We start from the raw sequence: 15186 nt of genomic DNA, 5'->3' as shown, positions 1-15186 counted from the left end.
GGCACGCTGCGAGGAGCCATGCAGCAGGGCAGCGCTGCGTCTGCCCCGGCGCACTGCAAGGAGCTGTGCAGCAGGGCAGCGCTGCATCTGCCCCAGTGCGCTGCAAGGAGCCGGGCAGCAGGGCAGCGCTGCATCTGCCCCAGCACGCTGCAAGGAGCCACACAGCAGGGCAGTGCTGTGTCTGTCCCGGCGCGCTGCAAGGAGCTGTGCAGCAGGGCAGTGCTGCGTCTGCCCCGGTGTGCTGCAAGGAGCTGTGCAGCAGGGCAACGCTGCATCTGCCCCGGCGCACTGCAAGGAGCCGTGCAGCAGGGCAGCGCTGCATCTGCCCCGGCGCACTGCAAGGAGCCACGCAGCAGGGCAGTGCTGTGTCTGCCCCAGTGCGCTGCAAGGAGCCGTGCAGCAGGGCAGTGCTGCGTCTGCCCCGGTGTGCTGCAAGGAGCTGTGCAGCAGGGCAGTGCTGCGTCTGCCCCGGTGTGCTGCAAGGAGCTGTGCAGCAGGGCAGCGCTGCATCTGCCCCAGCGCACTGCAAGGAGCCGTGCAGCAGGGCAGTGCTGCGTCTGCCCCGGTGTGCTGCAAGGAGCTGTGCAGCAGGGCAGTGCTGCGTCTGCCCCAGTGCGCTGCAAGGAGCCGTGCAGCAGGGCAGTGCTGCGTCTGCCCCAGTGCGCTGCAAGGAGCCGTGCAGCAGGGCAGTGCTGCGTCTGCCCCAGCGTGCTGCAAGGAGCTGCGCAGCTTAATGCACGTGGTACTAAATCCAGCCCATAGTTGCAACACGATTGCCAAAGTTGGAATTGGCCGGCAGAAGGTTTGTCCAGTGGTATCTCTCTTTATTAGCCCTGTCTGACCTCATTACCAGAAAGAGGCTCAATTTAACGAGCTGCTGGTGCCCCTGGGGGAACTCTGCAAAAACAGTTGATTTTTTACAAAGGCGGCTGATTCTTCATGTCCGGCATTTCCATTCCCTTTTGGTCATTAGTCAGATATTTGCATGGAAGCAGTTGTTTGTCTCTGACAACTTGTCCCTGCTATTTATTCCTCAGGTGACTTCACAGAGTGTTCCCGTGACCTCGGAGCGGGCTGTAGGGAGGGAATTGGGATGGCGCACGCGTAGCCGGTGGCCCCGGCGCCGAGGGAGGCTCTATGCTCCCGGCCACGTGGGCTTTGGAAAGCTGAGGAAGCCCCTAGCCTCATGCTGTGTCACTGAGGAACATCGGGTGGAAATCTGCCTCTGCTTCTCGCTATTTCATGAAGTCAGATTTACACAGGTATAACTGAAAACAGGATTTGATCATCTGTCTGTATTTAGATTTTTCTTTTTGTAAATTCAGGACTTCTGAGTCAGATTTGGGCTGCCTGCTTAATGTATCAGAGGATCCGTGTGTCAGAGGATCCCTGGATCTGGCCATGGATTTTAAACCACGTCTTGCTTTACTCAAATTCACATCTGCTGTTCTTTTTATATCTCAATAAATACAGATTAAAAGGTAAGGAAGAAAGAGAAATCCAGAAAATAAGTGTATTTGGATGCCAAACATGTCTTTACATGGCAGGAGGCATCAGGGCTCTTTCAAAGAAGTGGATATATTTGGAGGCAGGTGGAGGGGAACACACTCTTCAGTGAATGTAAGAATATTCTTGTATTTCCAGCAGGGTTGGTGCATTTCTCAAGATGCTTAACAAACTGTTCTCTTGACTCCTGGCGTTGTGAACCAAAGAAAACAGACATCCCTCTTAGCTGCTCTGTCCTGCCTTTTCTGAAGATTTAGACTTGTCCAAAGCTGGTTCTTCAGGCCTCTGCCTCCATACAGCAGTGAGGCATGGAGTAATTGAGCAGCAAAACGGGATCCGGCAAGACAGCTCGGCATGAGCCTGCAGCAGATGGCATCTTTGTGATAAGAGGTTTTTCCAGGAAGCGGCAGTCCCCTGTGCTTCCCTCTCCTAGCAGGGCAGCGTGCGCGTGCCGCAAAACGCCCAGCATGCACAGTGCTTTCCTGGCCAGCGTGTGACAGTATCTCTGTCGCTATGAGCCACTGGGCATCAGTGGGCTCCATGGAGCCGCTGGCTCGCGTGACTGGTCTAATCTCCCTGCCTGACGTTTGCCAGCGTTTTCAGCTTGATGTTATGTAGACACCATGTTGCAATCAAATGGCTATTCAAATATGCAAATCCTGGTAGGAAAGACAATGTAAATTGTTTGTTTATCCTCCTCCCTCCCCTTTGCGCATCTCCCAAGGCTATAAATTATTAACTTTTGGAAGAGACGATATGTTCTCAACAGCAGCAGCTCCTGGGGGCGATGGGATTTGTCACATCTTGGGCAGGTTTTCCTGCAGGAGCAGGGAGTTGTCTTTTGGCGTGGTATATTTATACGAGGAGTCCGTCAAACTGAACAAGCCATATGGCCACCGTGTTAGTTATTCGCTTGCTCAGCAGTATGAGCTGGACTAATTTTACCTTGCTAAATTTTGCATATTTCAAAGTAGTGGGATGACAATATCCTCTCAGAATTTTTAAGCAGAGATGCTGTTTTGGGGGGTGCCCGTGGCAGCCGGAGGAGATGGTGACTGTTATGGGCTAGTTGTCTCTTCAGATGCTGCTACTGCATGAGAGTAGAGTTGATTGTTCTTCTGAAGTAAGCTGTAATAACGGTGGAAAGGGGTGATTTTCATCAACATGTGAGTACTTAAGGGCATGCTGTTCTGTCTCACTGCGCCAAAGAGCTCAACTTCCACGTAGTTTTGAATAAACAGCACGTACTCAGAGTGCAGCACAATGGTGAAAGTCTGAGGAACTCCTTGGGGAAATTAGGTTTAGTTATAGGTCTGGAGTACTTGGGAATATGGTCCTAAGCATGCAGGAGTAACTGAGTCTTGGTGAGTATGCTCAGGACACGTTGTTGTTCATCTGTTGCTCAGTGGAGGAGATACCTGAAAAGGTTTATGAGTCTCATTCTTTATCCATCTGGAAAAAAAAAAATCTCTGCTGTAATTTGTCCTAGTTGTGCTGTTTGTGGAGTCTTCTGGTCTTATTTCCAGGTTTATTTTGGGGTGGATCTATAAAGTTTTCTTATAATCATTTTTACTCTTGGATGCCTATGATTGGTCATAGCACACTGACTGTCTGTAAGCTCACCTCCCAGCAGAAAACTTTCCCGTTGCTTCTCATGGATTGGGGAAATAACGTTAACTTCAGTGCAGAAAGGATCTTTGCTTTAGGTCTTGCATGTTCATGGCGCTTGCCAGCTGTCTTTGCTTCATATCTCCAAGTTGCAAACTGTGATTTTAAATTTGATTCTTTTTCTTATCTTGTTCTCCCCCTCTTCCTTCTCCCCATCCCCCTCCAAAAAAATTGAATTTGGCTGCTCTGAAGTCACCTGTAATCTGTTTGTGCTTCTTCCAGATCCGAGCAGATGGTCCTCCCCATGGTGGAATTCAATATGAAATGGTCACAGTTTTCAAGGACGGGAGCCCTATCCTTCGAGACATGGCCTTCTCCATTGACCAGAAGTATCTATACGTCATGTCGGAACGACAGGTAAGATGTTCTTCTGTACCTCTATGGCTGCGACTTCCTTCCATACGGAGGATGGAGTCGGTGCACATTGAGCTAAGGCTGCCTGTTGAGCTCCACAGTGCAGGGATCAATACAGGTAGGCAGAATATTGGAAGAAGGTTTAGTTTTATCTGCCTCTGACCAGAGACTATCATCTGTGCATAGGGGAGAAAGAGTTGTCTCAGCTTACTGTTGTCTGCAAGTATTGGAAACAGAATGGAGCTGCTGTGAGGGAAATGTGGTTCAGGGATTTGAACCTTCTCTGATTAGGAAAAATATCCTGAACCACACGCATGACTGATTCATCCTCTACCCTGAGTTTGGCAGGCTGCAATTTTGCATAGCTTTGTTTGAGCATTCTTTATGATGTCTTTATTTATTTATTTATTTATTTATTTGCAAAAACATGTGTTTGCAAGTGAGTGATCCTAGTTCACAGAGCCGGAAGCGAGCATGATGCGGGCAGGTGCTGTGCAAGCAATGTGTGCCAGTACAACTGTCTTCACAGTGCCGCCCGTTACCATGCCGTTTCTGCTCTCACCCTGAAGACGATACACCCCCCTCTCCTGCCTGGTCTGGCCTGCTCCTCCTGTCCTGCATGCACGTGCGCTCTGGCAGGACAGCAGTACGGGTCTGCTAGACAAACCTCGCTCCTAGGATTGTGAATGTCCTGTCTTGGCTCTGTGTAGTCATGAGCAAACCATGTAGTCTTTGTCTTTCTTATCTTCAAAATGAGAGTAGTTTTTTCCTATATTTTATCATGGTCTTGTGAGGAAAAATCTGTTGGTTATACAGCTTATAAGATGGGGGTGATGTGAATCCATTGATATAGTTGCAGTCCTTTGACCATGGGAAACCAGTCCTGACCGGCTAAATGCTGCAGAACAGAAGCAGCTTCTCGTACCCAGGAGGTGATTTCTTTGGAGACTGTTTCACCACGCAAAATCTTCCCTTGAGATGTCAAAATTGTAAGGCAGGTCTCAGAAGAAAGACTCTTAACTCGCTCCCAACCTAAGGGAGACTTTATGTAGATACGCAGAGAGGGAGAGCCAGTAACTGAGACGCTGCCTCCTGGACTGTGTCAGCATTTCAGAGACTCCTCGCTATTTACTGTCCGCGCAGCCCTTCCTCTGAACCTGTTTATGAGCACGATAAACTGCTGCTTTGCAATGAGGGACCAGACTGTACAGAGCAAAACCAAATGATTATGATGGAAATTTATGGCCAGCAGTCCACTGGAGTCTGTTGCCTACGGGAGCACCATGTAAATAATGCAGGACCTCAGCTCTGGCAGATCTGGGATCTTCCATTCTTCTCTGAGACGAAAAAACACAAGAAGTCCCAACCATTAAGCCAGACTTCTGGGTTCACTGACTCAAAGCATTTTAGCGGCTATTACTCATGACTGTGTAATTCAGATTAATAGAGCTGGTGCCTTGTGGGTAGTGGAGACAGGAGAAGGGTTACGTCTCAAGATGTCATCAAATTGCTTGGTATTGAGTTAACCCTCTAGTCACTCAGAGCTTTCCACATCTGCTGGTAAAGAAATCTCTAGCCTCCCTCCCACCTGCTCCAGGCGAGATGCTGCAGAGAAGTATCGGTGTAAAGCGCTCTAGGACCTGCTGATAGACAGTAGAGAACAAGCAGGTCCTAAACAATTCTAATTGCACTGCAGAGCTGATAGTTCCTTCCAAAGCTAGCAAAACTGCTAACCTATAGCAAAACAAAAAACTGGCAAATAGGTACCCTGGTTATAAAGTTATTTAAAACCAGGGAGTAAAGACTTTAGAAAAGGTGCAAGAAGACTAACTGAATGAATCCCTGTGGTTAAAGAAGAGATTTTATGCTTGTTTTGGCAATATAGTGATAGACACTGCCATGAACAGCCATAAATTTAGGATCCCATCTCAGCTTGGACTTGGTTTAGACAGTAAATATGAGGATCTCTGCAAACTTTTGAAATATAATGGTTTCATTAAAATATTAATGTCATGGTGATTTTCACAGGAGGCCTTAGTATCTGTCATGTGCTCGTACCAGGGACAAAACAACCAGAGTGGATGTGAAACAGTTTTTTAGCAAAATCCAGTGGGGATGCCTCCAACTCATCTTTTATGAGGCGAGAGAGTCTTAATATTCATCAAAGTGCTAATTTGCTTAATTGTGAAACAAAATGATGTGAAGAGAATTAGCAAATAATGCAATATTCCTGGAATGTTAATTCCATTTCAAGCTATGGATCAGGTAAAGCACTCGCTCCTTGGGTGAGACCCTGGAAGCGAAGCCTTCTCTTGCTGTCCTTTCCTACTTACTGGACCTATTTTAGAGCTTACACCTTTTGCCCTTGTGAAGATGTGCTCTCTGGATCCAGAAGTCCTGGCATGCTGTTACATATGGAATTCGTTAGCTCCTGGCAATGCGATAGTTCAGCAAAATAGAGGGGGGAGTACTTTTTTTCCCCCCAAAATGCTTTATGTTAAAGGTGCCTGATGGTTTAAACGTGGTCAATACCAAGAAAAGGAGAAAGGTCCACCAGCTTCAGAGGTCTGAGGCTGTAAATACTGGGAAATGCCCTTGAAAGTACTGAAAATAAACAGTAAAAATGTCTGCAGAAGTCTTGAAATCTAGAAGAAAATGAAATTCTGCCCACAGCAAAATGACATAGACAGTAGCTTTTCTTAAAGTCAATCTGTCGCATATTAACATAGTGGGGGATGATTGTCTAGAGCCTGTGATCTTAAATTCCTGCTGGGAAAGGAATAGGATACGTGCCTGTGCTGAGACTCACCTTTCTGAAAACGCAGCCTTCGGGGGATTCGAGAAGGACCCACGTGCTCCCCTCACACGGATCAGGAGCAGGTCTTCCTTGCGCTTTTTGGGTTGCTGTGAGGCCAGGTACAAACCAGCGGGCGAGAAGCGATGTTCTGCGTTGGGCTGTGATTATGCACAGTATACACAGTGAATGGTGTTGATGTATAGGTGCTTCCCAACAAAAACTTGATGTATCATTTCTGTATCAAACCCGTCTTCTTGCTCAGTTAGCAGCTGCTAGGATCAGCTTTAGGAGTTCTGGTTAGGTGTACAGTCCTTCCACACTCGCGCTGGCGCCCGTCCCAGCCCTGTCTGTGTTTCACTCCAATTTATGTGCAGTTCCTTTGAGCTCTCCATGAGCCTTTCATGTTTCATTGCCAACTTCTTCCAAAGCAGAATATTTGACATTTGATTTCACTCCCACAAAGCACAGAAGCAACAGTTGCACAGCCCGGTTCAGGGGAGAGGAGGAAAAAGAAACTTTGCTTCCAGCCACTTATTCTGAATTCTTTAACCACATGATTTAGGAGTGCTTATTAGGAGCTTTTACAGGCTCTCTTCCCGCTGCACCTGGTTTCAAATAGCTCTTATGGCAAGAGAAATGATTCTGACCCTGACTATTTAAAGCAGAGGTTCATTTTGCAGCATTGCTCTAGCAAACAAACACCGTTTCTGCCCACAAGCTGAGCAAGGCTTGAATAGCGCGAGATGCCATCGAGACGGAGACGTGTTGCATTAGCTGGGCGACGTGGGGTGCCGGGGCAGGAATAGCAGCAGCGGCTGCCGGCGGGGACCGGGAGGCGTTGGCAGAGTTATGCAATGCCCTGGGACTGAAATAGCAGTAGGAGCCTCAGGTCAGCGGTGAGAAGAGCCGGCGCAGTGGCGGCGAGGGAGCTTGCACGAGGACTGTGCTCGCTCTGCGCCCAGCATGAGCTGCCTCCCAGTTTTCACAGGAGGACGAGTTCAATTAACAGTTTCTATTTGAAAAAAAATATATATATATTAATCAGAAGACCTTAGTGCTGCTGCCACGACGGGCTCATCTGCCGGCTTCGCTGACCTCCTCCGAAAACAGTGAGGCGCAGGGATGCACCTTGTGCCTTCAGAGCCCCGGGCAGGTGTGCTCCCCGAGGGGGTCCGCAGTGATTAAGCAGCAGGCGAGGGGTTAGTATCAGTGCAGAAGACCAACAGCGACGAAAGTCTTGCGGCCACCCTGAGCCCCCCAGTTTAAGGACATTCTTATTCTAATGGCAAATCTGTCACGAAACCCACATCAGCAACCTCTGCAGGTGCAGAAAAGCTTCCGAGATTTCTTGTTTTTAGCAGGAAAGCCTGACAGAGGCTTACAGGAAAAAAAATGCTGGTTATATTCGGAAAAAGTGGCTTTATAATAATTCAGTCCTGAAGCATTAATTGTCTGTGCGTCAGGAAGACTGTAGCTTTTTTTAATGTATGAAAGCTCCGTGCATTTCAATTATATAAGCCCTGTAGGACAAGAGCAATTTTATGACTCCAAGGCTGTAACCCCTTTTTAGTCAATATATCTGCCGTCTGTACGAGCCCAAGTTGTAACACCGGTTTCACAGGCAGCAGTCTTGATTTTGCTCCCACTTGCACCTTCAGCAATCGAGAGTTATCTCTGCTGGAACTGGTGGGCATGCTTCAGCGTGGGCATTATATAAGCATCGGAGGAATTGGGGCCAAAGATTTTTGCAGCTCTTGATAGAAGAACAAATTTTGCTATTTTTAATCCTGGAGTTGAGTAGAGGTCCGATCCAAAAACACGGTAGGCATCAGGGTGGAATTGCCTTCTCTGAAAGATTTCACCAGCTAATGAAGGGCTATAAATAAGAGATTTAAAACAGTGTGATCAAAGTACCACAGGGCTTGTTGGAAAGGAATATTCCTGCGCTAGTCAAGAGAAACGTGGTCTAACAGGTCCTTTCCCTTCCCGAATTTCATCAGAGCTGTAAATCCGGACAGCGTGGGGACAGTGAGAGTGGGGCCGTGGGGCTTCGGGTGCAGCCGGCGCCGATGCCGAGGAGCCGTAGCTCCGAGCGGCGCTTTCCCGCGCTTCCCTCGCCTTCCCCCACCTGCAGCCACCCTGCGCTACGGCATATTTTTCCTCCTTCGCTTTCTAACGTTTTTGGTTGCTGATCTGTAACGTGTTTGCTCTAATCACGTAAAAGGCTCGCAGCGCTCAGGTCACAAGAGACCGCTCTGCTCCCTCACGGGCGAAGCGGCACTTTGCTAATTAGGTATCTGGCCAGAACGTGGCAAGCGCAAAATTCGTCTTCTGTCGGCGTTCTGCAGCGCGAGGGGCCGGGCCGCTGCCCGCCACCACCGCCGCGATGCGCCCGGTCCCCGGCCCGGCCCCCGCGCGGCCGGGGCGCTCCCGGAGGCGGCCGGGGCGAAGGAGGCGGAAGGGGCTGCTCGGGGCCTCCCGCGGGTCTGTCCCGACCTCAGCCCGAGCGGCGCGGAGCAGCGCTTTGTACCGGCGTCGAAGGTGGGTTTGGCCCGTGCCCGGCCCCGGGCGCCGGGAAGGAGAGGGGCCCCGGGGAGCAGCGAGCGCCGCATTGCTGCCGCGGCACCAGCCTGAGACCTGCGGCATCTCCATCAAGCCAGTCTCCCCCCTCCCTTCTCCATATACATCATTGTGTCTTTAGGTAAAGAAACTGTCTTTTTTTGTCTGCTCTGTTAGCAGTGAAATATTTGCTTAGCAAATGCCCCGTGTCAGGAGCTGGAGCTCGGCAGGAGTCTCTGAGGATAATTTGTTGCACGGCTCCCTGTCCTGCAACCCCGAGGTGCCCAAGTCCTGCGCAAACTGCTTTGCTTTGGGCTACGTTTTCTGGATGCTGATTGAGAGGGAGCCAGGCAGAGGCTGCCCAGATGATTTAAAAGCGGCTGGAATTGGAATGAGGGCTGAGAAAAACAAAGTCCATCAGTTCTGGAGTAGCGAGGCTGTAAATACTGATGGTGTCCTGAAAAGAACTGAGAAAACATAATAAAAAATGCACGAGATGTGGATTAAAGGGTCTGGAGCCATCAGGAGGGGAAAAAAATGAACCGATTAAATTTTTAACTACATTATCTGCTAGTTGAACAGCCAGTTAGCTGGACATAATCTTAGCAAAGTTAGAACCAGTGACGCTGCACATCACCGGCCTCGCTGGGAAGCCCAGCCGTGCCCTCGCGTGTGCGTGTCCCAACGCGGCGGCGCTGAGCCGCCCTGCGCGGGGAGCTGAGCGAGGCGGGGGAAAGCGGGAGCGCGGGGCGGGCGAGGGAGCCGTCGTCCCCTCCTCGCGGCAGGGCTGCGGTTCGGGGCGGCTTTGCAGCAGCCCCGTGCCGCCCTCTGCCACGACCGCCCACTCACGCTGCACTGTCCTGTGCTGAAAATTCATGAGCTGGCTCTGTTTTTTCCTATTTTCCCCCCTGTAGTCAATTAGGAGTAATTAAGAAATTCAGCTAAAAAGTAGCATGAGGTCATTACCAATATCTACCTGACAAGAAGGATGTGTTAATTAACATTAATTGACCAAAAGGACCCAACCCAGCCAGGTGGGACGCACGCTGTCTCATTTTTCTGCCCTGCTGGCAGTCAGTTTGTCACACATGCCGAGCGCTGGCCCCGGTGCATTTTATCTGTCCGTGTCCGGGGTGGCTCTGGGATGTTCCCGTGGCCCCGGAGCCTGCCGGGATTTGCACACGGACACAAAGCGTTCGTGCCTTCAGGGATGCAGAGGGAAGGGCAGAGGTCTTTGAAGTAACGCGTACTTAAGAAGTAACCTTCCATGGAAGAAGTAGTTAAAAAATGCCCCAATGCAAAAATTAAGCATCAGGGGGTCAGTGAGTTTGTTTATCTAAATGAGACATATTTTAGACGTTGCTCATGTGGTTCTTTCTTTTAAGTGCGTGCTAGGTTTGCTCTCAGGGTTTGTTTGTTTTGCTTTGTTTTTCTTCATATTAATCTATTTTTTCCCCTGCCAGTCGCAGCCGCAGGGTTCCCCTGTATTTATTTCAGCGTTTCTTCCCTTTCCAATGCCTCCTGTTCCACAGACCTATTGTTTAATTTTCAGGCAGGCAACCGCAGTCCTGAAGTATTTCCAGGATTTCCACCCACCCACCCACTGCTCCTCAAAGCACCAGCGTGCAAGAGGTTGATGGGGCACAAACGACAACTCCTCAATAGCTTCAGAAAGGTCTAAAGTCACTGAAGATTTGCTGTTAGCCAACTGGAAACGCGCCTGCTCAGTCACTTAACTTCTCGCGGTCCCTTGGTCCGTTATTCTCCGGTGCTGCAGCCCCCTCCGTGTGTGTTAAAAGCAGCCTAGCGTTTCTGGGGCACCTCTGTTGATGGTGGTAACATTCGTGGCCGAGTCTGAGCAACGCAGGGAACGCTGCTGAGGCATCAGGCAATTATTTTTTCCCCCTGTCTGACTCAGATTATTTTTGTTAGTTGTAACGAGCCTTTCATCGTTTTCTTTCTCGGTGTGCTTGTCCTGGGCTCTGGATGCTGCAGTTTGCCTAGCCGAGGCTAGCAGCCGACGCGGGAGCTGCGAAGCTTTTCTCCTCTCGGCGCTGCTGTTGCCTTGCAAGGCCTGCGGTGGCACGCTGGCTTCGCGGGGCTTGGCATATCCTTCCTGTAAAATAGGTATGTTGGCTTCCTTGCAGTGAGAGAGGTCCTGTGGGGGTGATCCCGCGGGACGAAGACGATGCACGCAAACTGGGTGGCGCTGGCCCCGGTCAGCTCGCTGCGGCTGCTTCAGGTCCATCCCTGCTTCTCCTGTCCTGGCCCTTCTCTGGCAATAAGGATGATTTGGGCAAGGCAGAGACATATTTACTTGTGGATACTTGACTGATCATGTCTCAGTCGCAACTAGGAATTTGAGGGACTGGGTCTGCAGGGCTGTAATGGGACCTGTAACGGGACCTTCTTCCAGCAGGACCCTGCGAGCCTGGATAGTCAAGGCCTCCCCAGGGCCCTTTAGGTTGGGTCACTGCAAGGGGAAACTCTGGAAATGGTGAACTATGTTTGGAAATCTTGACTTTTGTGCTCTGAAGAGGGCTGCCGGGTTTGCGAGTTTGGACAGACAGACAGACGCAGGTCTCTCATCTGTGCTTTGCTGTATAAGAAGAGTGATGAGAGAACTGTATTCCCAAGACAGATAATTACCTGGAGGAGAAATCTGAAATTTCACACTGCCCATTTCAGGAAGTGCTCAGCTATGAAATTTAAAAGAAAACCTCAGATTCCTCTTTCTCTCTCCAGCAGAGCTTTTTTCACTCTTTTTCTTCCCCCCCTTCCCATGCTGCCGTAATAGTTAGTCTTCCCAGCAAATGAGTTTGGCGGCTATTCAGCCGGTGAGGAGGGGAATTGTTCGCACCGGGCGCTAACAGAAAAGAAACATAACTCACAATATGGTGAGGGGAGCTCTGAAATTGCACAAATTATTCTATTTTATACTTTAATTAGTTTGAATTAGCAATGGGAATAGATGCATAAAATGATCCAGTGAAGGGTGAAATGGAAAAAGGGATACGGTATAGAGTATCACTTTATTATTATGAAGTTTGCAGGAAGTAAGCAGAGATGATGTGCAGACACTTGCCCAGCTGAATCTTTTGCTGATGAGCTCAGAGCTGAGGACTTTGCAGGGAAGGACGGCGGGTTGTCTCCTGCGGCGCGGGCCTTGGACGCCTGCTTTGCCAGCGACGGTGTGGGGCTGCGAGCCGTCGACACGGCACCTTTTCTGCTGCCGTGGGACGAGATGGGGGGCAGCTCCTGGCCCGGCCATGGTTCCTGGCTCTTTCTTGAACCTCAGTGTCAGCATTGGACTGACTCCTGTGGCTCAGAGGGACAGAAAGATTTAGAAAGACTTCAGATCCACCCTGAATCTTAACCTAAACCTCCCAAGTCATCTTCATTCTTCCCCTCAGGATACTGGAAAGTTCTGCACAATCAGATTGGCTGGGTTTCGACTTTCAGTATCTCTGTTCCATTGGTTTCAGTCCAGATCAGATGGGGGAAATATAGCTATAAACATAGTTTCCTGCAGTAATTTTGAAATGAACCCTGCTGAAAAAAACAGTCTGAATTCCAGTCCAAACCTCTGAATTCACTAACCCGGTAGGATCTGTGGGTCCTGCTGCAGAAGGAAACCCTGGAAGGAGATGCAATCTCAGCTGAGAAGGTTCTTGCCCAAAACGAGTTAGGTATTTTTGCTTTTGCTGACTGGTGTGTTGCAGGCGCCTTTGAAAGTGCGTGCCCTTTGCAGGAAGGCATTAAATGAAATAACCGTGCTTCATTCTGGGCTGCAGAGGGCACGGGTTCGGACCTGAGCTCTAGGTGACGCCGCGCCGCTTGCCTGCTGGTGAGTGTCCCGAGATCAGCAGTGCCGACATGTTTTGCCTGCATCCCCTCTGTGCAGGGGTGGGAGGAATTGCTGCAGGTGCCCAGGGGACTGTAAGGGGTGAATACAGTAGGCTGCGAAAGCGTAAACATCTCTGGCTGCAAAATATAACTGAATTTCAAAATAAGAGTGTTTAACTTTTGCAGTTTGATTTTTGCCCTCTGTAGGCCTGAGTTGTCTTGCTGTGAGCGCGTACAGCATCGGGCGCTGGAGGGCCCCGTCCCCCAGCACGGTATTAGCGCAAACCAGCGTGCCGCATTAAAAGCAGATTCCCACAAACTGTTTGAAAAGTTCTGAAACGTTCAGGGAAAAGTTTCAGCAGATGCCAGACAGGTTGCAAATGATGGATGTGCCCCAGGGGAAAGGGCTGTAATGGTGTTTCAAGCTGGGACTAAATGCGAAAGCTAAGGATGGTTGCAGAGCTGGAGTTACGGCTGTCTGTGGGTTTTGTTCCCCTTTTCCCTCCGCCTTCCCCAGCAAAACATCTCCCCTGCTAAAACTTGGTTGGAGCGGGAATGTTCAGGCTCTCTGCAGAGCGCGCCAGCGCACGTGTCCGGAGGAAGGTGCCGAGGTTTCCTTGGGAAGCCCGGGAAGGTCCCCAGGGAGCGGGCCAGCCCGGCCCCGCCGCGCCGCCGGCGCTCCTTGGGAGCCGCCCGATAGCGCTGGCGTTTCTGGCCCGTGCTGCTGAGGGAAGGTCGCTCTGCTAATAATCTCGTATTTATTTTAGCAGCGCGCAGGAATGTGCCAGGCAGACTAAACACCGCGGCCCCCGCGCCGCGAGGAGGGAGGGGGCCGGCGCCCGGCCGCATCCAGCCTCCGAGCTCGTTAGCGGCCGGGCTGGGACGAACCCGGCGTCCGTCAGAGCCGGAGGGCGAAATAAGCAGTGGGGTCCCGAGCGTTCCTGCGGGGGGAAGCAAGCGGTTTGTCCGCAAAGGGACCAGGCTTAGGAAGCGCTGCTTGTGCCAGGAGGGGCTGCTTTCCCTCGCCCTTCCTCCTCGCCGCACCTCCCTGCCCAGTGACTTATCCCGGCTGCCACCGCAGCAAACCACACCAAAGGGTCGGAACGTTTTGCTGCCCGCTAACAGATTTATCTTCCCAAAGTCCTATGAGCTAGAGGAGCGATACCACTTTTTAGATGGGAAACCGAAGCACAGAGATGCTAAGTGACCTCTCCTAAGTCGCACAGGAAATCTATAGCACGGGAGGAGATTGAACTGAAACCTCCCAGTCCTTGGTCCCCTAACAAGGGACCGTTCTTCATTTCATCACTGGTAAGTTCAGCGATCCGTAGTCGCAGGGAGCTGAATACAGGAAGGGAAGGCACGGGCCGTGGTTTGCAGTGAGAAATGGTTTACAAAGCGTTCGTCAGGCGTGAGCATCGCCTTCCCAGCTGCAATCGGTTGTACACTGGCTGTTAGAAACGTACCTTTAAGAAAATCTTCATAAACAGGTGATTTCAATACGCAGAATCACTTTGGAAGCATTTAACCTTGTTGGGTAAACCCCCAAGTGCATGGCACAGCGGGATAGGGCTCCGTGAGCGCGGGGCCGCCAGGGGAGACGCCGTGCTGCACAGCTGGCCACGTCCTCCGGAGCTACAGGCGCTTGTTCCCTTCCCTGTGAAACATCTGGAAGTGGCCGTAGCCGGCGGCGTGTTATCAGGCTTGACTGAGCAATAGTCTGATCCATCATGGCAGCCCTCGCGTTTCAGCTGAGATTTCATATGCATCGTTGGTGCCAAGTTACAGCTTTGAATGTTAATATATTCTGGGTTTTCTTTGTGCCCCGACTGGGACCCTTTTTTCCTCCAAACCTCCTTGAACTTTGGCAAGGCCTGTAACCAAACAACTGCTAGTTTTGAAGGCAAAAACAAAGCTCAAGCGGGAATTTGCTGTTTCTGACTTGATGTGTCTGTTATGTAGAGCATCTCCATAGCTCTGTGATTCCAAAGTGCACACACACACAGTGCACTTGATTTTAGACACTCATTGACTGCATAGACAAAATATGACAGTTTATTTTGTGCCTAACACTAACCTGAGTATGACCTCAACCAGTAGGTTCCTGCTGTGTTTGTAAAGGACTGTGCAGGGAGACAGGGCTGCTCTCTGAAATCCAGTCTTCCTGCCATCACTGCTCACCTTTCTTTGTTATACAAAGATGAGAATTTGGTGTTTTTTTAATCTAAGAGGTGGTAGGAAAATATTATGCTTCAGATTATCTTAATGCTCAGAGGATTGCAGCCCAAAGGGCTGCTCAGTAGCAGAGGAGTTGGCATGGACATTTTGGAGCATGCTAGAAGCTGGCATGAAAATGCTGCTTTACCCAGTCTTCAGATGGAACAAAATACTGTTTCATATCTGTACCACTGAAGTCAGGGCAGTCATCTGTGTCTCAGTGAAGGAGGAGGAAGGCT

At 50.3% G+C, this 15186-nt stretch overlaps 1 protein-coding gene across 1 annotated transcript in view; it reads left to right on the top strand.

Annotated features, from left to right (window-relative positions):
- Positions 1-15186, top strand: part of PLXNA2 (plexin A2) — a 196427-nt gene that overhangs the window by 84576 nt on the left and 96665 nt on the right. Inside the window, exon 4 of the mRNA XM_067310519.1 lies at positions 3397-3531. Within this exon, the coding sequence (XP_067166620.1) occupies positions 3397-3531 (135 nt within the window). The remainder of the gene's footprint in view (positions 1-3396; positions 3532-15186) is intronic.

The sequence above is a fragment of the Apteryx mantelli genome, chromosome 25, assembly GCF_036417845.1.
Source record: "Apteryx mantelli isolate bAptMan1 chromosome 25, bAptMan1.hap1, whole genome shotgun sequence".
In the NCBI taxonomy this organism is placed as follows: domain Eukaryota; kingdom Metazoa; phylum Chordata; class Aves; order Apterygiformes; family Apterygidae; genus Apteryx; species Apteryx mantelli.
The sequence above is the reverse complement of the archived record's forward strand: the minus strand, read 5'-3'. Positions and strand labels throughout refer to the sequence as shown.